Source organism: Pleurodeles waltl, chromosome 10 (genome assembly GCF_031143425.1).
Source record: "Pleurodeles waltl isolate 20211129_DDA chromosome 10, aPleWal1.hap1.20221129, whole genome shotgun sequence".
NCBI lineage: Eukaryota > Metazoa > Chordata > Amphibia > Caudata > Salamandridae > Pleurodeles > Pleurodeles waltl.
The window spans coordinates 609,716,016-609,738,633 of NC_090449.1; the positions used below are offsets into that span (position 1 = coordinate 609,716,016).

The 22,618-nt window shown below is 44.3% G+C and overlaps 1 protein-coding gene across 1 annotated transcript in view; it reads right to left on the reverse strand.

Annotated features, from left to right (window-relative positions):
• WDR48 (WD repeat domain 48) overlaps positions 1 to 22,618 on the reverse strand; it is a 353,999-nt gene that overhangs the window by 321,808 nt on the left and 9,573 nt on the right. The window contains exon 2 of the mRNA XM_069211082.1: positions 6,679 to 6,819. Within this exon, the coding sequence (XP_069067183.1) occupies positions 6,679 to 6,819 (141 nt within the window). The remainder of the gene's footprint in view (positions 1 to 6,678; positions 6,820 to 22,618) is intronic.

Consider the following 22,618-nt stretch of genomic DNA (forward strand, 5'->3'; position numbering starts at 1 on the left):
ACGCACTGCAGCGTATCGATGTTTATCAGAAAAAAATGAAGTAAGCATACAATAGTTACAATGCGATCCAAAGCATGAAAAGGCTGAAGGCAGAATGTCCGAAAGGTAAAAAATGCCTTAGGGGTCCAGAATGGAAGTCCATGAATTGGAGAAAATGAACACATGGGCTGTGACCAAAAGTATCCCAGTTTTCATGGATTCCTGCACCCCATCTATTAGCACAGTGATCACAGTTACAAGTGGTGCCATGTATACCACACTCTAATTACGGAATTTCAATGAAGTCTGAACCCCCGGATACATTTCATCAGGTCAAAGCTGCCGACATTTACCAGGGAAAAATGCCTGCTAAATATTGTGGCACGCAGATAGCACCAAAATACGAATGTAATTTCTTAATTTTAGAAGAAAAATAACGTACACAGTAAATTAAGATCCAATGATATTGGATTTTATTGGATGCAATAAATATCACAGAACCATTCAGGGTGAGAGTGTGGTTTTTTACCAGATTAGCTGAAAATTCCTGAAGCCAGTTATACCTATGAACAAACCCATTATTAAAACACAAATGGAAGCCAACATGTCTCTAGACTCTGACATAATCTGTTCCAACTGAAAAACAAACATTCAAAAGCCATTCAACCGGCAAATGGAAACAACAAAGTCAGCACCTATTAAATTAACAGGTGTTACGAATTAAAGACCACACTAATAGAACACACTTAATTCTGCCAGAATCCAACGAGTCCTCGAAAGGAAGCTCACACTCACTTAAATGAGGATAATGAAACACAATATTAATCTCAAAGTCTCAAACATATACTCAGGCGAACAAATTCTGACCACTAATAAAACTATTTTTTTCTAATAAACAGCAGGTGTGAAAGTGCCTACCAACCAAATACATGTGTTGGCACAAGCAGCAAAAGTGTCAAGTTCCCATGTCACCTAGCACCTTTCAGTTCCCATATTGTTTGGGAACTTAAGGGAGAATTCCTGGATATCTTGCAGCAGACACAAATGATATGTAGACGGTGAAGGAGACTGGCGTGGTCTGTGGTCGGAAGGTAGCTGTGCAAAGGGTCAGACAGACTGAAAAAGTCGCCAGGCAGTGATTATGCAGCTCTATGCACATACCCACATTATAGTCAGCACACATGAAACACCTCTTGCACGTATGTAATGCTGCTTGTCCGCTATCTCTTGACGCTTCACTTCTGGCAAAAGGGGAGCACTTGGTTGAGTAATACCTAAGTGACAACAGCTGGTTATAATTCACCACTTCATCCCTTGGCTTTTCAAGCAAGTAGTTTGCATGTAGGGATGCCTTTAAGATCTTTTCTCTTCTGGGGTTTGGACAGGGGGTGGGGGTACTGGGCTGGGGCGAGGGGGCCTGGGTGGATTGAATTTTTCACACTGAGACCACAGTCTAGTGCGTAGAGACTTTGGGGTTCCCCAAAGCAATGGTTAATGGTGCGAAGTAAAAAAAAAACAAATACAAAAAAAAAAAAAAAAACAGCCGAGTGGGATGGGAAGAGGAGGGGAAAGTAACAGACAAACTGAGTGGTGGGGGCAACATGAACAGAGTAGAGTGGCATGAATCTGAAGGGGGGAGCAGCATACAGTGAAGAAAGCAAGATAACAGAAACAAGTGCCGAAAACAGCAAAGAAAAAAAAAAAAATAGGTCTCACCTTTCAAGCCATACTGCATAGCACCTGCAATGATGTGCAGAGTGGCAACCAGTGTAAAAAAAATATATATATATTTTGACACAGCCACCCAGCCATTTTGTGGCTGCGTGCACCTCGCAGGCATGCACCTACAAAACGATGTAAGCACTTTTTGTGTGTGTGTGTGTGTGTGTGTGTGGGGGAGGGTTGGATCAGTAGCAAAACAAAAAAAACAAGCATTTGCAATGCAATAGGTCTCGCACGTGCCAGAGTTAGAGCTATTGGCGTTCTAAATGCCTAAATGGACTTTTGCCACATAAATTGATCAACTGTGCCTCATAATTTGGTCCTTTCCTGCCACACAATTCGAGTGTCCTGCATATAACTAAGGCACTTCCATTTAGCTTCTCCTCTATCTGCAGCAAAAAATTTAAATGATACCATTAAGCATCCTAATTTAAATCTGCCATGCTAAATGCAATAGAATACCACTTTCCCCACCCCACCATCGGAGTTGCTGGTTGCTAACACAATTTCCCCAAAAAAGACACACGACAGCTACGGAGGAGTAACGAGAGAAATAAACTAGAAGGGTCACCCAAACATATCACAAGTGTTCAAACAGTCACAGTTTAATAATGATATTACGTTGGCCTGAATCATGTTTGAGGATAGGTCAGCAGTAAGAAGAGCGAATGATGTGATTGGGTGGATAATGCGTGATATAGATGCAGTAAAGCCAGGCGCTGTCGTATGTCTTGTCCAACCTGGGGATGGTGACAGCGGAGTTTGGCGAACATTATGTTGTTTTGAGAGACCATGAGGGTGACCTTGTAAAATATTAAAGAATCTAAAGAGGCGCTAGAAGTTCACACGTGATTAGTTCACACTGTTGGAGGAGGATGACTGGTGTCCAACGATAGTGACACTTCCATATGAAGTATGGTGTTTGTTCACGGGCCTTTAAAATGTCAATTCAGGTGTTCAGAAATAATGGTGGACGTGCCGATGCCCAAAGGAACAATAATATACACAAGCAATATTAGATAGTGATAAACTGGAGAGCAGAAAGTTTAGCTCAAAGGGCACACATCTTGGATTTTCTGCTCTACACTGTCACACAGCCCCCCCCTGACCTCCCCCCCCCCTCTATAAATCTTAGTATAACTGTTCGGTAGATGTAACAAGCTCCTAGACAGAATTGGTGGCAGCCACTCATACAAACTCACATTGCCTATACAGTCAGTCAGGCTGGGCAGCGGTGCCTTGGGCTTGGACTTGCAGAAAATATGGTTCACGGCTCCTCTGCTCTCGCAATACTGGGATTACACAGACAATGGACATAGCGCCGCTGCTGATGCTGCTCCAGAGCCCTACTCAGAATCACAACGCAGCACAGGAATGATCAGCTGCACTGACAGACCATCCTGACACCAATCATGATTCAGAATCCTCCAGGAAGAGGAGCGAAGACAGGGGCCCTGCAAGGCTGTGGAAAACTCAGTGGCCATCTTGAAACATTAGATGGCTGTGCAAACCTCACTTAGTTAGCCTTGAACAGTTCTTTGTGTTTCATAAACTGTAATTTAAACCACCAACTTGAGCGAATATACATAAGCAACACCATAATTTTCAACTTCATTATCAAATATGCTCTAACAGTGATAGGATTTAAATCAACATTGATGGTTATTTTGGAATATGTATAGCCACATTTAATGACCGACAAATCCCTATGGTGTCTTATTTTCAAACAACAGATTTATCGTTGAATGAAGGCGTGTCCACTTGGAGAATTTATCTTGCCCCTTCATTGGTTACACATAGGCAAAACCAGAATAACCATAATGTAACCAATGCGAGAAACAGAATTTACAATGTTGATACGCCTAGATTTACACTATAGCTGCACCTGAAGTCAAGGTTGTGCTCAAATTTAAATTCAAGAAAACAGACAAGGGTGCCTTTTCCCTGACCACAAGGTGCAGTAACGGCATCAGAATATTGGACGCGTTTACTACTCAACGGGGAAATAATCTGTCTCTTGCTTTATTTGTTTCTCCATTTTAGAAACAGCTCAAGTGAAAGATGGTCGCCATGCTTGTCCTCACTCTGAGCCTTTTCTTTTGGAGCATTCCTGTGGACAGTTGAGAGCAGGCTTTATCTTTTACAAAAGTACTTCGTTAAAAAAACAAGTGACTGCCTCCTGGTCATCACGCTCAGAGTCAGCCATGACTACCACAGAGTGACGGAGGTAGCTCAGTGCTTAAAAATGGTGGCGGGGGAGGAGAGGGACAGAAACAGACGCCCTTGGAAAAGAGCCTCTTACCATTTGAGTTATAATGAAAGAAATACACTGACTTGGATGGAAAGCTCAGGTTTATTGGAGCATTGGCACTACTGTCTGAATGTATAGCAAATGTAATCAGATAAGATTTACAGCCCTGCTTACAGAAACAAACCTCAGAGGGACTGAAAACATCTAATGTCGTGGTCAAATGCTTTGAGAGAAATGTAAAAGTAGTCCCAAACAGATGCTACAATGGGAAAAGTGCAAGGGTACGAGTACCTGGGCACTGCTCTTTTGGAGAGGAAAAGGAGGAACAAAGAGGCAGGACTGACCACTAGCAAGCAAGGATTTTTAAATGACACTGAAACGAACAAATGAAATGGTAGAATTACTGTGTACTAAAAGTACACAAGAGGCTGATCGCTTATGCTTAACCTAAAAAGGGAATTATCACTATATATTGTGGTCAGGCAGGGGGGAGTGGCGACAATACAGAGAAACCGAGAAGGGCGGGGCACACTGAAGCAACACAGAAGGGCAATGATCCATGGCAGGGAGAAATACAAGATTGACAAGTTGGGACACTAAGAAGAAGCAAGCTAATGGAGAGTGGCAAGAAAGGCCAACCAAGGGTAAGGAATGAGCAGGCTCCAAGCCCCTCTATGTTTTTAGTGAGCCACAATATACCATGCAACATGCGGCGCAGGTTCAGTCTAGTAGTCTTGAAGTAAAAACCTATGCTCCTGGTGAGGGATAAACACATCAGGAGGAAGGAAAGTTGTTGAATATGAAGCAAGTAAATGAGATTGACAAGAAAGCCAAACTAGAAAAAGCAATAGGCAGACCTAAAGCCCATAATGTGCTGGTTATTCTATACAAAAAGTATCTCAATAACAGACCTAACAAGCAGTGGAAAAGCCAATAGGTCTCACCTGTGCGAGAGATATTGGCTTTGCCAATGTTTTGCTTAGCCATGTTGTAAAACAGTGGGCCGTAAAAGAAAAAAGTGCTGCAATGCGGACAGGGTTATAGCATTTTTCCCCTTTACTTTCAGCCATGTTGCACAGCATATCCACTAACGTACAAGGCTAAAACACAGTAACAAAGCCAGTAGCTCTCGTATAGACAAGGCCTATTGGCTTTACCAATGTTTAGTAATAAAGCGTGGCCTAGCAATACTTAGACATATAGACAGATCAGGATACAGTCACAATAAGGTTCACTCACAACCACCAGAGTCTAGAAATGCAATGCAACACATTTTACTGCAGAGATCATTAGGCATTAATAACAATCCATGTGAGGGAATGAGAGCGTCAACGGCTGGCACCCATTACTGAAGAAACAGCCTTTGACGGGCACATGCAATTCCGCAAGGCACTAAGGTACACTGATGCAAAACAAAAAGTTTTTTAAAAAAATTATAATAATCTTTCAAAATAGTGAATTATGTTAAAACGAAGATAGAGGAGCAACAGCCAAAAAACAAGCTGTGTCATAAGTTGATAATATATCTCAGTCGATAGAGCTTCCACAGCATAGATTTCTATAAGCAACAGGCCAGATGTTTCATTCAGGCAAAGGCAACTCAGCCTGCAATCCTTCCAAAATGTAAAACATGGGTATCACCTAGCTGAGTGATAACACCACATAAAACTGAGCTCTCAAGAAACAATCTGCTTTGCGGAAGGAATTGTCATTATTAAAACCAGGTCACAAATACAAAGGATTTATGATACGTATATATTTAAAACTGCATATCATGCTGTAGTCCTCATGTGAATGTTGATGTGTGCTAAAAATACAGACAGAAAATACAATTTTAAAAGAGTGTATCAGATCTTATTTGGGACTTCACAGCATAGGGCGTACAGTGAACATGTGTTTCGAAGCGCAACATCACAAAGCTGTGTTGCTGTCAAAAGCACATTGCTTCTTCCTAAAAACCTCAAGTACCTCAATCTTAGTGTGAGCAGTGGGGGGGGGCGGGGAACAAAGAAATTAATCAATGCTTGGTCCATGCTCCATGGAATAAACAAACACACAAAGAGGAAGTGAAGTTGACACGCACTGACCAATGAGAAGCAAAGGAAAGATCGCCTCTCTCAAGCCAACCAATGGTAAATAGTGGGTGGGCTCTAAGCACTTTGTAGCCTTTTTTTTTTTTTTTTTAAATAAACAAAAGATCTTGCAAGCAACAGCGCATGGGCTGTCCCTGGGGAGACCAAAAAATGAATATTATTTGCAATGGGAATCAGATTACCCATTTACCTTATGGGGAGCTAGAAGAAAAGAACAGTGCCACTTGGTTGAGAAGTTATTTTTAAAATGGAAACTACTTTTATGGCAAGCAACAAAACTGAATTGGCACAAGAGCTCCCATGCTCTAACTGTTATCAAGTACAAACTTCCCATGCAAACTCCAAAACCATCTCACAGTGAATATTCTTTGGTCGCAAGATAAACACTGCACATCAGTACTGACTGCGATAGTTATTACATCACCCTGGGTTTAAAGGTATTGCAGCACTAAATGTTGTTAATTTTATTATTTATTCTTCTACATTGATTAATTTTAGCCTGGAATAATGTGAACTGTTATGGGTGTAGGCTACTGTTGCAATGTTTGCATGAAATACCACTGAACTTAATCAATATATCAATCAATAGCTGTGAATTTGAAATTAAAAAAACTTTGATTCCACTATCCATACCTTGTGTTGGTTGACGCTCCATATCCTTATGATAGAATCTCGGCCAGCTGTGAAGAGCCTATTTAATGCAGGGTCCAACTGGAGTGCATTTACCCCATTCCGATTGTACTTCTCCACCTCATCTCTAATCACATACGAAACCTGCAACAGATTATCAGAGATCTGTGAAATAAGCATCAAGGAATATTGTAAAAGTCAAATTCCACTTTGGTAACTTTGATGGCTTTTGGATCTGGAATCTCAGAAGGACTAAACAATGTGAAAAGGTAGCTTTCAATGTCCCACACCAGTCCAGAGTGCATTCATTCTAAGAGCATCCCCAAGTGTAACATTACATATGGACAAGTCCAGTCAATTTAAGGGCACTCCCAGTACCCTTCATGTTAGCACTCCACAGTCCCATCAACACAAGCTCTGTTCTGAAAAAATAAAAATACAGTATATCTGTTTCCTACAGACATTGGATGAGAGCAATGCTAAATTTTAAGGATTCTTTCACTATCTTCATAATTCTATCAATGAACAAGCTTAATATAGCGATGCCCAATTTAGATCCAAAGAACTTGATCTGTGCCAGATATGAAGATATTACCACTAAATGAAAGAAGACTAAGATTTGGATTCACTCTATTTAAATGTGTTATATGTATATTCTGGTAATCTTACACTCATCCCAGCCTTCCTGGACCAATATTAGACACATCTAACTTAGTTGGCTACATCAATGCACAAGCCTTTCTGTGCCCTATCAATGCAAGCAACCTGCTGAGTCTCACAGTCCATGAAAGAGTCTTCCAAGGTTGTACTCGAGGGATCAAAAACCTTTCTTACACTCAGTAAAAATACCCTGCTCTCCTGGGTTCACCTAAAGCCAAAAATGTCCACTGATGACAACATTACAGCCCTGCAGAGCCATATTGAAACTACAACACAGCCATTCCAATTTCACACATCCAAGAACCATGCTGAAAAATGAGCACTTAAGCCCAAAGACAAAGTGAAGTAACTTCTGCATTAGTGAAAATAAATTGATGCATTACATGTTAACACCTGAAGTGTTGAAGATCTCAGGAGCTCTACATATTAAAATGTATTTTTGCATCATGTATCAGAAACTCAGGCATTGCAAGATGAAATACCTAGTATCAAATAGTTGTAATGTCAAAAAATGAAATAAACAATAAACGTTCTCTTCAGGCATCTCTGGTGTCAAAATGGCTCAGAATTGCATCTATACACAATGAGTGTGTGAATTACGAAGCTGCTCTGATCTAAGCGGAAAAAGGGCATCAACACCTCGTTGAACAAAAGGTATGGAGCAGGGATGATGCCACTTGTCCCCTGTTTTCTTAGGGAAAGCAAGCTGTCCCCTCTACCAACCTCCATCAACACATGCATTCCTTTCGTAGCCCAACAGGGATAAAGAAGCAGTGAAGCAAGGGCTTATAATCTTATCTCTGCCTCAATGGATAGCAGCTGCATCCATGGTGGAAACAGGCTAGGGTGCTGTATGTGAATCCTGCATCCTGGAGTTATGTGAATCTTGTGGTGCATATTTTGAGGTCTCCACTCAATCTACAGTTGATACAGATATTGGAAATACACCAATGAAACAAACTTTTCTGAAAGAGCCTATTTAGCAAACTTTCCGATAGCGTAGAGCTGAGGATGTATTTCAAAACACAAGAAATCAAGGTAGAAGTAGAATTTCAGTGTCAGAACAATGCGCTGGAATAGACTTTAAAACTGGTCAACTGAGGACGTAATTGGAAATATGCCCGACTGTATGACCAATCACTAGTCATACAGACCGACAATGGGCAAACATCACTGGGACACATTAATGTAAAAGGCCACTTCCACCAACAGCATTCTTGCCAGCCCTACCAGTGGAGGCAGCGGGCAACTCTCAGCAGCACTACTGCATCAGATTTTACTCCTACATCCAACTGCTTCTGGCGCCCAGCAGGACCCACACAGTAATTATTGCCAGCAGAAAGAACAAACTGGTGCACAGCCAAGCACAGGCTGCCTGAGGATCGTTTACTGCAGTTATGTTATGTTATCAGAGCTTCAACCTGCATTCTCAATCCAGTCTAAATTTTGTGTGTCACTGTTTGCTGACAAATGTCTGGAATCTTGATTACTATTCTCCTATTTCTATTGTGCAGCAGTTAAACTTCAACCGTGGGTACATGCAGCACTCCTACCTGCAGAAGGCAGCTGTGTTGGTGATCATGGAGAAACTACAAGTTAAAGGGACATTTTCCCAATCCTGGCATGCTTACCAAATAAATACATTTGGGCTGGTGCTTCAGTTTAATTGAATTCATTGGGATGGCACACATTTTTTGCAGTGGTAAGACTAACTACTATGCCATCTCACAAACAGGGTGCTGAAGGAAAGTAGCAAGTTGATCTTGCTACTGTGAGCTCCTCCCCTCTCCTACTCCGCTGCCAGCCGTGCTTGACCGCTTGCCACCGCAGTCACAGCTACAACCACTTGCCTGCTTGGTGATTTCTAGCTGCTGCTACAAGCTGTCTTCAAGCCTGTTTCAAGCCTTTCAAAACGGTCCAGAGACACCCAAGGACCGTGCATGTTCCTATGGTGTGCTGGGAGGAGGCGGAGGTACATAACGCTGCTCCTGAGAGTACAGAATATTGTTATCCACTCAGCAACCTCAAACTCCAGTAAGACTAGAGACTCGTGCAGGCACGGTGCCACTGCACACTAATGCATCCCGGGGATGTCGAGGGGATTGTGGTGTAACTAAGGCCTGCAGCAAATTTACAAACTGCGATGCTTCCAAGGCCCCCTGGGCATTTGCAGGCACGAAAGGAGAAGTGCTCTCTGGGGTTTGGGTGCCCGATACAGAAAGTGCCCAAGTCGGGCCTCTTACAGACACATGCTGCAGGGCTGTTGGCCTTAGAAGTGTCCACTTTGGCAGAGGCTCTGATGACGGGAATACCTCTGCTTCGAAGACAGAAGGTAACATTGTCGCTGGATTGCGAAAGGTTGTGATTTTGCCACAATGTAGCACTGACCAGTCTGATACAAGCAAAGCCTTTGCTTCTGTTCCTTGGAGTCCTTCAACACCTGCCACAAGTAACTTAGACACCAGTTTCTGTGCTGATTTACTACCAGTAAATACTGTGGGCCCTAGGCGTATGTTCACTTGGGGGGCTGAGGGGTAATTAAGTAATCATATGTGGAACAGATGCAAGCAGACAGGCCAGAGATGTTAAAAGGGGCAGTATTATTAGAGCAGGCTGAAGAAGGAGACTCAGGGACTTATGTCTTCTCCCGCTCATTCAATCTATTCAAGAGGGTGAGACTGATGGTGCTCGGGTTGCTAATGTGGATACTTCAGTCTCTTGCCACCCTCTGCTAGGAAAAGCCAGGGCAATATGAAGAAATCCAAGACCAAGTCAGCGCAAAGAGACCCCAACTTGGTAAGACTACTCCCTCATGAGTAAGGAAAAGGGTGATAAGGAGGAGGGTGATAAGTAGCCGCATCACAGGTAACCCATTGACGGACTGGGTTATGTCAAAGTGGCAATTTAAAGCCTTAATCGCCTGACTATCTATGGTTCAGAAGGAGTGTCAGCCATCACAATCTGCAGAGAAACTAAAAGGCGCAGTGGCATCTAACCTAGCTACTCCTAGATCTGAGAGCTCAACATCCCCAGAGAACAGCCTTAATGCTTCCGGTGGTCAAATCCTTTCACCAGCCTCATCTACTGATGCCTCTTTTGCTTTTGGGGGTTCACAATCAGTCAGTATTTGTAAAGCGCAGCTACTCACCCGTTAGGGTCTCAAGGCGCTGGGAGGGGGGGTGTTCTAGGCGATGGCTGCACAGTAGGAGAAGGAGAATCCTCCTGTTCTGGTTTTCCTGATGCAGGGTACTTCTGCGAGAGAGAGCTGGGCTGAGCGTAGGGCCCTGTGGGGTACGTGGAAGTTGAGTCGTTGGTTCAGTTAGGCTGGTCCAGTGTTGTGGAGGGCTTTGTGTGCGTGGGTGAGGATCTTGAAAGTGATTATTTTCTCTATGGGGAGCCAGTACAGTGTACGTAGGTGTTGCGAGATATAGCAGTGTCGTGGTAGGTCGAGGATCAGTCTGGCAGTGGCGTTCTAGATGTTTTGCTGGTGAATTTTTGGTGGATTCCCGCGTAGTGTGTGTTGCTGTTGTCCAGTCTGCTGGTGATGATGGCATGTGTGACAGTCTTTCTATGTTCGAGAGGGATCCATTTGAAGGTCTTGGTAGGAGGAGGAGGGTGCGGAAGTAGGTGGAGGTGACTGAGTTGATTTGATGATTCATGCGGAGGTCAGGGTCCAGGATGATTCCGAGGTTGCGGGCTTGGCAGGCAGGGATGGGCAGGTTTCCGAGGGTGGGTGGCCACCAGGAGTCGCTCCATGCGTTTGGTTGAGGCCCCATGAGTACTTCTGTCTTGTTTGTATTGAGTTAAAGGCAGCTGTCTCTCATCCAGTTGGTGACTGCTTTCATGCCTTCGTGGAAGTTGTGTCTGGCCTTGTCGGGTTCGTTGGAGAGGATGAGTTGGGTGTCGTCGGCGTAGGAGATGTTTATTCCGTAGCTTCTGACGAGGGTGGCTAGCAGGGCCATGTAGACATTGAACAGCGTGGAGCTGAGGGAGGATCCCTGGGGCACTCCGCAGGTGGTGGGTGTGGGATCTGCGAGGAAGGGGGCGAGTCTCACTCGTTGCATTCTGCCAGACAGGAAGGATTGGATCCAGTCGAGGGCCTTGTCTCTGATGCCAGCTTCGTGGAGTCTTCTTATCTGGGTGTGATGGGAAACTGTGCTGAAAGCTGCCAAGAGGTCAAGTAGGATGAATGCCGCCGTCTCTCCCTTGTTCAGTAGGGAGTGGATGTTGTCTGTTGCGGCCAGGAGGGCTTTTTCAGTGCTGTGGTTTGACCTGAATCCAGATTGGGAGATGTTGAGGTATTCAAAAAATGTGGTGAGTTGGCTGTTGACTGATTTTTCAATGACTTTCGCAGGAAATGGAAGTAGGGAGATGGGCCTGAAGTTTTTGAGGTTGGTGGGGTCTGCCAAGGGTTTCTTGAGGAGGGGGTTGATCGCAGTGTGTTTCCAGTCGTCGAGGGAAGGTGGCGGCAGCTAATGAGCAGTTGATGGTGAGGCAGAGCTTGGGGGCGATGGTGTCTGCAGCTCTGTTGCTGCAGCTATGTTCACAGGAACCATCTTTATCTTCAATCATACAACTACCACAAGCACTGCGGGTAGAGGTGCAACAACACTATTCCCAGGTCAGGGCTGATAATGTGTCAATCCAGTAATCACTGATTGCAGTAGGTGGAACAGGAACGGCCCTCTCTATGGATGTTTTGGAATTGCAGCAGTGAGTGGCCAATGTGGAAGAGGCTGGGTCAGCGATGGTCAAAAGTGTGGAGAATCATGATCGCTTTATGGCACTGGTTCAGTCAAAAACTGAAGATTTGGAAAATTGTCATTTAAGGAATAACTTGCAAGTTTTCGGAATTCCAGAAGGAGGGAAGGTGATGATCTTAGACAATACATCCAGCAGTTGTTCGGGAGGGCATTCCCATATGTATCGGTTTGGGATATGGATTCTCAAATACAGCGGGCACATCGGCTTCAAATTACTCAGAATAACGATGGGCCTAAGTCCAAAGCCAAGCCTACAACTCCTATACTGATTTTAATCTATGTAGGTAATTACTTGCTAAGGCAGGCAATATATTTGAAAGTCTCTCTTGCTCTCCCAGTGGCTGTTGAACCTATATCTATTTTTGTTCAGTCAGACCTGTGTAAATCTACAACGGACAGAAGATGGAAGTTTTGCCAGCTTTTTGATTCTTTTAAAGCAGTTGGGGCCCAAGCTTTCTTGCAGGAGCCAGCTATACTCAAGATTATCAAGGATGGCTGTACCAGGATGTGTCTTACTGAGTAAGACGCAGCACAGGTTCTAAGCAGTCTGAAAAGCTCTGCGTCATAGACTAGATGTCTGCCAATGCCTATGCTAATGTTGAGTAGAATTGGAGTCCCTTTATATGCTTGGTGCTCATAGTTTTGTTTTTGTATTAATATGGGCATTCTTGGTTCTTTCACTTTATGTTTGGGGCACTGTAAATTCTCTCTCTCTTTTTTGGGTGGCACGGGCAGTGGGTAGGCAGCGAGGGGCAGTCTGGGGAGGTTGGCTCCTTGGGCTGTGCTTCTTCCATCAACAGCTGAGGGATTGGGAGCATTCTCTCAGCCGGATATGGGGAGGGAGGGGTCTCGGTAGAGGAGAAGGTGAGGTGGGGGTTCACACTTCGCAAATGTGTCTAATACATGCTGGGGTTATGAGGTACTAAAGGTCAGTACAATCAAGCATTGCTAACAGAATCAGTGTCTTCAGGGTCTTATACTGAGAATGATTTTTGGCAGTTGGCGGTTTGTATGCAGCTAAGGGCATTCCTAAAATGATTATGTTTAAGTGCATGTGTTGGAACGTGTCAGGCCAAAACTCACCCAACAAATGTCAAATGCTGCTGGAGGAGATCAGGATGTATTGCCAGCTCCGGTTAGCCCCAAGAGAGACCCATCTTGCTTATAAAGACAGTTTCTTACTCAATCAGCTGGGCTATACAAGTATTATTAGCAGTCCGTCTCCTTTCGTAGGGGTAGAGGGGGAGAATCAAGTAGCTAGGAATTCAGAGATTGAGATATTAAAAACAGTTGCAGGCCTGTGGGGGATATGGGCAATTGCTCATTTTATGATATGCTGTCATAAATTTGTTGTCTGCATTGTATATGGACCGAATGTGGATGATCCTGGGGTAACTGATATGCTTGAACTTGAACTGTTGGAATGGTCTAAAGAGCTGCTTATAATGGGGGGGCTTTAACTGCGTTACGGATTGCAGTATTGATTCTACTAATCGTGCTACATCTCACATGGTTAAAACTAGAGCACCCATACAGGAGCTTGCTTGCCTGCACGGGTTGGCAGATACTTGGAGGGCACCGTATCCGACCACCCCAGCCTATACCTTTTTTCCCCCATCTTCACACAAGCATTTCTCAAGGACAGATATGATCTTTGTTAAAAGGGCTATGGTGCAAGATGCTGACATGGAGGTTTGTCACAGTCACCTTCGATCATAACCCCATAATATTGTCAAACTCCTGGCGGTACAGAGGGAGAGGCGTCAGTTTACTAAACCAGAGTACCGCAAATTTGTTACAAAATCCCTTCCAAAGTTTTTGGGGATTACTATAGGCATAGCCTCGCCACATGTGGTGTGGGATACCATGAAAGCCTTTATCAGGAGGATTACAGAGCAGTATATTTACAGTACATGCCAAAATACTTTAAGTGTGCTGAGGCAGTTGGGTCAGGAAATCTCATTGTTGGAAACTTTGCATGCCAGGACTATAAGCATGGGGGATATTGGTAGCTCTGATGAGCAGGATGTAGATCGTCAGCAGATAAACAGTCTCTTTTAGGACAAAACCTGAGAGAGAAGGTAGCAGTTAGCTATGCTGAACCTAAGACCCTCCAATATGAATATGGAGAACAGGTGGGGCAGGTCCTGATGCACCAAGCTGCAGATAAAAGGGTGAAATGTGCTATACATAGTATTAAAAGCAGTGATGGATTGGTTAATACCAACCCTCGGGATATCACGGAACAGTTCTTTCTTTTTTATCAGGAACTCTAAGGAAAACTATTATTCCCTTGGGACTGTATAAGGCCTTTAAGGATATTCAACTCCCTCCCTCTCCTTTTACGTACGATACAGTGTATTAAGGATGGCAAAGTTCCTAACACCTGGAATATGACTAATATTATAATAGTTTTGAAGTGTAAACCACCAGAGGGGAGGGGAGGGGAGTTCTATCGTCCCTTCTCTTAGATTAATGCAGATGCCAAACTTTTTTGCTAAAATTCTAGGTTTCGTCTTGCAGCAGCAACATGGCTTTACAACTGGCAGAGACACTACTAGCCATATCAATACAGCAATCGCTGCTTTGAAGTATCTGAAAAAATGGGAAAGACTGAGTATGATATTATTAGATGCAGAGAAAGCACTTGATCAGGTTTTTTAGGCACTTCCTGTGGGCTTCGATGGGGGCATTTGGGATTGGAGACCAGTTTTGTGTATGGATGCAATCTCTATATCGGAATGCATGTGCAATGCTGGTTGGCTCGGGGATCTCCTTTCTATCTTTTAAGATACTGCGAGGCACCCAGCAGGGGTGCCGGCTATCTCCCTTTCTGTTTGCTTTCTACCTAGAGCCTTATTTGCAGTCCTCATTTAAAAACAATGGGATTTGGTTTATGGAAACTGCAAGCTTAGGGTCACTGTGTATGCCGAAGACGTCACCATATGTGCATCTAACCCATCTGACGCTATGAAATGAATAATAGAAGAAGCAGAACAGCTCAGTTCATATTCTGGATACAAGTTAAATGTAGAGAAAACCCCAATTTTTTTAATTTCAGACCGACCGACCGAATCTCGGGGTAGTTTCTTCAGCTACCTACCTGGGTATTCAAATGAGCGCAGAGGTTAATAATATTGCTAAGTTAAATTATAAGCTTTTGTTGCAATTTGTTCTTTCTCAACTGTGGCTCTGGAATAGGCTGCCGATAAGCATTATCGGCCGGTGCATCATCATCAAAATGAACATGTTGCATACATTTGTATACTTATTTCAGGCAATCCAACTTAAGGTCCCAATGTTGTTTTTTTAAATGGCTTGCAGGGGCCTTAAGCAGTTTATCTGGTGGTGTAAGCGGGCTTGTCGCGCTATTCTGTATCATAAGTTACCATAGAAGCAGGGGGGGGGGCTACAACTACCAGATATTAAACTTTATTATTGGGCAGCATTTGCTGGACGACTCCGCAATCTGCTCACAGTTAGTGAGCCAGATCTTTCAGCACAGGCATATCAACTAGCATTGGGCCAGAATACTGGCTTTTTTCAATATAGAATATCTGATCCCAAATACTACAAATGGATTATATTCAATTTTATTAAGGATATCATTTTATAAGGCAGGAGATCTGTGCCAAATTCTCTTTAGGATTAATAAATTGCAACACACCGCTATGAAATAATCCAGCATTTCCGGAGGCGTTTCATGATGGGATTGAGGTACTGGGCAGACTTGGGGTTGAAACTGTGGGGCAGCTATATGACCTGAATTGATTTCACTCATTTGCTGGGCTCCAAGCCGCCTATAATAACCCAAACACCATTTTTTCAACTACTTGCAGTTAAAGAAACTATTTCCTGTCTGCCTGTAAAACCACTATTAACCTAGCAGACTCTACCATTATGAATTGCCTGCATTGCATTAGCAGTAAATCCTTAATTAGCACGATTTATCTAAAGTTTTGTGAGTCTAGGTTGGATGGAAGATGCATTACTTTTAGCCTCTAAGTGGAGCAAGGTGCTAGACTGCGAGGTTACACCAACAGAATTATACAGTGCTTTGCACACAGTGGAGGGGTCTGTGCACTCTGTTAAACTTAAGTTACAGTAATTTAAGACCATTTGTTTGTTATAGCAAACACCAAGAGAATTATGGGGTGGGAACACTAGTGCTGATAAAACTATCTGCCCTAAGAGTGGTCCTGGGCCGCTGACATCCTACATATGTTTGCAACCTGCCCAGCTTTACAGGTGTTTTGGGCTTGGGTAAGCCAATTAGCAGCGATATGTTGTGGATTTGAAACAATTTACCGCTAAGGAAATAATGATGGGATACAGAATGGTATATGATGTTGGTTTTAGACGGCTGCGATCCATTATTATAGTTGAGACTAGACTTTGTATTGCAAGATGCTGGGTGTCCTCAACCCTACTGCAGGCCACAGAATGTTAGTTGAACATGCAGCAGATTTAGGAGTTAGAGCTTGCTCTTGCCAAAGCAAGGGGGGGGGCTGATCACTTAAAGCTTGATGGGACCTGGTTTGGGTTCAATTGGAATTTCTGGGATAATGTGCAAACTTAATTGGGTATTGCCTATTGCTAATCTGAAGGTGTTGTTGGATGTATTGTTTATCATGAATGGTATGTTGTCCTCGTATGAGTTTAATCTCCTCCGTTCCGCCTCCTTTCTTGTTTTGGGTGGATTGGATACAGAGTTATTATGTCTAGAATAAGGGTCTCAAGCTGAGGAGGCTTATGAATGTATTTTCTGCATCTCTTCTTAAATATCGGATTCTTGGCATTGCCTTATGTGTATGTTATGATCAATCCTAAACAAAACTCATAAAAATTAATAAAAGCAATAAGCTTTTTCTGGCTAAATCTATCTGCTTTTAATTTGAGTAGAATAACACTTACTTGCAAGATCGATGGTTACACAATTTTGTACATTAGTTTAGAGGTCAATTCCAATCATGACATCAGAATTCCAATTACATTTTTGAAGCCTTAAAAAAATACCTATTTTTGTTACATACTACTGCCGAGTATAAAGACAGTTTAGTGCCCCATTGTGTGAGGTCACAAACCTACCTCCTGTTTTTGCCACAATGCTTCCTTTGTGCGATATCACGGTGTCCCTTTTCCTGCAAGTTTGCATGTGTTCCCTTCTTAAGGAGTTTGGTGGTAGGCCCCCTCTTTTAAGAAGTACTAGCACCTGACGATTTCAGAATCTGACCCTTAGCTTTTAAGGTAGCCTAAACAGGCCTCTCATGTTTACTGTCCTCATGCAATGACAGATAAAAAAGCATTGGTCTCACTTTCCAGCGTCCCTGGAAAGTGAGACCGGATGTTGCCTTCACGTGTTACAGCTAGGAAAGGGCAAGAAGCTGAAGCTTTAGTGTAAAAGCTCACTTTATTCATGTATGTTTGTTAATCAATTTTAATATTTTAAATGAAGCTCAACATGATTGGATCTGCAAAGTGGCTCGCTTTCAGTCTTTGCAACTGGCACTTTGTGAGGAATCTGTGTCCGTGTAGTAGCCTGTGCTGATTATTGACCGTGTGCAGCATTTGCCAGGTGATTTCAACAGCCCTGCAGCATCACTGTCGCTGGTAGGTCTGGAAGGCAGAGTCCAGTATTTGCTCCATGCCCTTCTTTAACTTTTTTTTTATTTTTTTATTTGTAGTCATCTATGTCTGCTAACAGTAGCTTTCAGGCTGCAGTAATCCAAAGTCAATAATACATTTTCTATGTGCAAGTAAGAATTGTAGGCTTCTGTGATGTGCACTATAAAGGGTTGTTGTACTAGTTACTTGTAAACCAGTCTACCAGGAAGCACCCATACTACCCTTTTAAAATTGAATGTAATTGTTAAATGTTTATTGCAAGCAAATGGCCAGCCCATTTACGTGGTGGTATATTCTTTCTTCGCGGTTTTGTTTTTATGGCCCATGCCTGCAAAAAACAAAACAAAACAAAAAAAGGAAATTTAACCATTGGAAAGAACAGTTAGTGGCTTTAGCAGTACTTGCCGGAACTGTGTGCAGCCACACGAACTGTTTCAGAAATGCATGTGTTGCATAGTAAAACATCATGTTTTAGGCTGGGGTGGCTACTTCATCTGTGTCACAATGCAATTTATGCTGCCATCACTCTGAAAAAGGTCATGAGATCCAACTTCCAATGATGTTATCAGTGAGCTAATTAACAATTTAAAAGCCTCGAAAATCCCACCTCGCATTGATCAAAGAACGTTGGCAAACATGACAAGAGATTGTCATAGGAATATTCAACCACGACCAAACTATAACAAGGAACTTTAGCTTTTGTACAGGTAATGTTTGGTAGAACTTATACACAGGACTTCCCACGAAAAAGTTTTACTATTATTTGCATGCCTATATAAAAAAACAACAACAAAAAACGGTCACAACCAGTAACTCAGTAAACTTCTTTTAGCAACCTCACTGACCTGGTCAGTGAACTGCTCTGCCTCTGCATAGCTCCACCACTAAGTGGGAGCCCGTCCTGTTGAACTCTGACCTCTGTCAGTTCAAGGCCCTCCTCGACCGGCACCGACCTGGTGACTACTGGGAGAGCTCCGTTCTTCTGCTGGGCTGCCCTCTGCTCCTTTTCTCTTATTTCCTCCTTTTTCTTAGTGTGTTGCCTTTGTGCCTTTCGCTCCTGCTCTTTCCTCTTTCTTTGCCTCTTTCTCTTTTCTCTTTTAGTGTGCCGTCTCTGTGCCTTTTTCGTTTTTATGCTTCTTTTCCTTGTTTTTCTCCTCACTCCTCACGTTACCCCACCGCTGCTGACCCGCCAACCTCCTCTCGCATTCTCACTGCTGCGGCCCACCCCCTTTTTTGCACCGTTCCCACCTCCCAGCTCTCCTCTCACTCCCCCTCCCCCCCCACTTTATGGCTGTCGCTGCGCGGGAGGAAAAGCAACCTCACTGACCTGGTCGGGAACTGCTTTGCCTCCGCATAGCTCCACCACTAAGTGGAAGCCCTGCTGTCTTGAACTCGGACCTCCGTTAGAAGATCAAGACCCTCCTCCACCCGCAGGCTTCTGCCTGTGCTTCATCCCTGGTGACTAGTGGGAGAGCTTGGCTCTTCTGCTGGGCTGCCCTCTGCCTCCTTTCTCTTTTTTCCTCCTTTTTCTTAGTGTGCTGTCTTTGTGTGCTGTGCCCTGTGCTTTCCTCTTTCTTTGCCTCTTTCTCCTTTCTCTTTTAGTGTGCTGTCTTTGTGCCTTTTTCGCTTCTGCACTTCTTTTCCTCGTTTTTGTCCTCACTCATAGCTTTCTCCCCGCCGCTGCTGCCCCCACGGCCCACCCTTTTTTGAGCAGCTCCCACATACCAGCGGTCCTCTCCTTCCCGCCCCTACTTAATGGCAGCCGCATACTGCAGGCACACCTAAGACAAGCCTGTCTGCGCCAGTCCGCGATCAGCGCCAGGACCCCTGGACCTCTCAAACTCCACTGCTACATGCCAGCAGCACTCATCGCTCTCAACCATGGGCACAACAACTGTGAGCAGGCATCACCAATCAACACCATGGGACCCTTCACTTGTTGCCACTGCAAATTCACCAGCCTCCGTCACCCAAGTCCACCCCCGAGGACCCACAAAGCAGAACACAGACTCAGATGTATCCTGGTCAACACATGCTCCAAAGCAAACTGGTTCGCCCAACATCATGGCAACCATCCACTCAGGAGCGCCAACCGACCCCTGCCCTCACTACATCTTCAACAAAGCCAGTGACATAATCACACCCAAACTCTGGCATGCCAACAACCGCTCCTTCAAAACTGCCACCTTCCCAGAGAGTTGGAAACATGCCGAGATCAAACCTCTTCTGACGAAACCCACCGCCGACCCGACAGACCTCAAGAACTACCAGCCCATCTCCCAAATGACCAAAGTCATCAAGAAAGCAGTCAACAACAACTTACCACCTTCCTGGAAGCCAACGACATCCTGTACCCCTCTGAGTCAGGATTCAGAAGCAACCATAGCACTGAGACCACCCTTCTAGCCGCCACAGACGACATCCGCACCCTCCTCAACCGAATCGAGACTGTCACCCTCATCCTCCTGGACCTTTCTGCCGCCTCTGACAGTCTCACACAACACGCTTTGCACCAGTCTCCACGACGTCGGCATCCGAGACTCAGCTCTGCAATGGCCCCCCTCGTTCCTCACAAGCCGAACATAGAAGGTCCGACTCCCCATCCCCCTTTTCTCTCGGAAGCCACCAAGACCAGCTGCAGCATCCCCCAATGACCAACGCCGAGTCCCACCCTCTTCAACCTCTACATGACCCCACTGGCTACCATCATCAGAAACCATGCACTCAACATCATCTCCTACGCCGACGACACCCAAATGATAGTCTCCCTCACCGACAACCCAACCACTGCCAAGAACAAGCTCCACGAAGGAATTAAAGCAGTAGCCGCCCGGATGAAAGACCGTTGCCCCAAACTGAACTTGGACAAAATAGAAGTCTTCATCCTCGGCTCCACACCCTCCGCCTGGAACTATTCCTGGTGGCCCATCGCCCTCGGAAACGCCCCCACCCCCACCGACCACGGCTGCAACCTCGGCTTCATCTTAGACTCATCGCTTTCAATGGACCAATAGGTGAACGCCGTCTCATCGGGTTGCTTTCCCACCATGCGCATGCTTTGTAAAATCTACAAGTGGATCTTTACTGAAGCCAGAAGAACAGTCACCCAGGCCCTCGTCAGCAGCCGCCTCGACTCAGTCAATGCACTCTACGCCAGAACCACCGCCAAGACTCAAAAAAGATTGCAATGCATGCAGAACGCCTCCACCCGTCTCATCAAGAACGCCCCTCGACACAGCCACACCATCGCCCTTCTGAGAGACCTGCCCTGGCTGCCTATTGACAAGAGAATCACCTTCAAGCTCCTGACCCATGCCTACAAGACCCTACACGACGTCGGACCAGCCTACCTCAACCACAAATTCTCATTCTACACTCCCGCCAGACAACTCCACTCCACCGACCAGGCCCTCGGCAATGTCCCCCCACATCTGGAAAACCACAGCTGGAGGAAGATCCTTCTCCCACATCGCCGCCAAGACCTGGAACACCCTCCCCATCCACCTCAGGCAATCACCCACCCTGTCACAGTTCAGGAAGGATCTCAAGACCTGGCTCTTCGACTGATCCTCAGCACCCACCTCTTCCTCCCTCCCCCAACGCCTTGAGACCCTCACGGGTGAGTAGCCGCGCTTTACAAATCCCTGACTGATTGTCTGAATGACACTGAGAGTACTGTCTCATGTTAATGCGTACCAGGCTCTTAAAGCTCTCCACGTTTTAGTGGTAATGCCGTGGAGGAATTTTATGGACCAAGATGTCTTTAATGTTAGTCAGGAGATGTATATTCTGCACAATTAATTGATGAAATATCTGTACTCAACTGTTACTTGATGTTCGGTTGTAATGTCCCAATATGTCCCAGATTGGACTGTGAATATGCAGGTGAATCAAATAGCCCTGTCATTCACTTTAGATGTCGTTGTGTATCCTCAATACCTTTAGGTACCAACCATCTAGAAACTTTCCTAGACAGATGACTGATTTGGTAGCTGCAGGAGGTGTTATACCACATAAGTGGAGAACAGATTCAAGCAAATGCTTCCCTCACTCTTTAACTCCTTCAGAAATAAGAGAAACCATAGAATTCAGCTAGGTTTTTACTGAAGGAAAACCTCTTTGGAAGTTATTACAGGTGAAGTCTCAACTGAAAATCATATAAACATAGGCCAGAATGTTTCCTCCTATCAAAGTGATGGCCCATTCTGGTAAATTGTTCAATGGTGTGTGTGTATATATATATATATATATATATAATTCAGTATCACTTACACCACATCATAAACTTGTGTGTGCACACCATGCTGTAATGGCCAAAGAAGCAGCATGCATTAGTGGATACTTAACTTGGAAGTGTAAGTCACCTGGGTGCTATGCCTCACGTTTGATCTTTCTGAGAGTGGTAAAACAGGTACTGAGGTTCTGAGTTAAAAACTGAAGCAGGGAAGAATGAGATAAGGTAGATATCCTTACAGTCCAGTGCTCCTCACACCCCATAACCATCACCACACTAATTTTAGTAAGACCTGTGTGTCACTTCCCCATTGCCACATAAACTGCTGGATGAGTGATTCCAGTGCCCCACTCTTCCTTTGTAAATGGCTACTTTTCCCTTTTTTCTGCAGTCTATGTCAATAGAAACAGCTTATGGTCTTATGTATCAATGTCTTTTCTGCAAAGTGCTTTGCTGTTTCTTGGCACAATCACTGTGCTTTTCATAGAAGTGATGAAAGGGATCACACATTGTTCATTCATACTTAAACATGTAAATAGCAATGGGGGGACTGGGGAAAATGATATTGGTCATAATATTTCTTCTGTATTGGTGAATGGGACCCTTCTGTTGCACTTGGCAGCTGCACAGTCACAGATACTTGTAAATACCAGTCCATTCA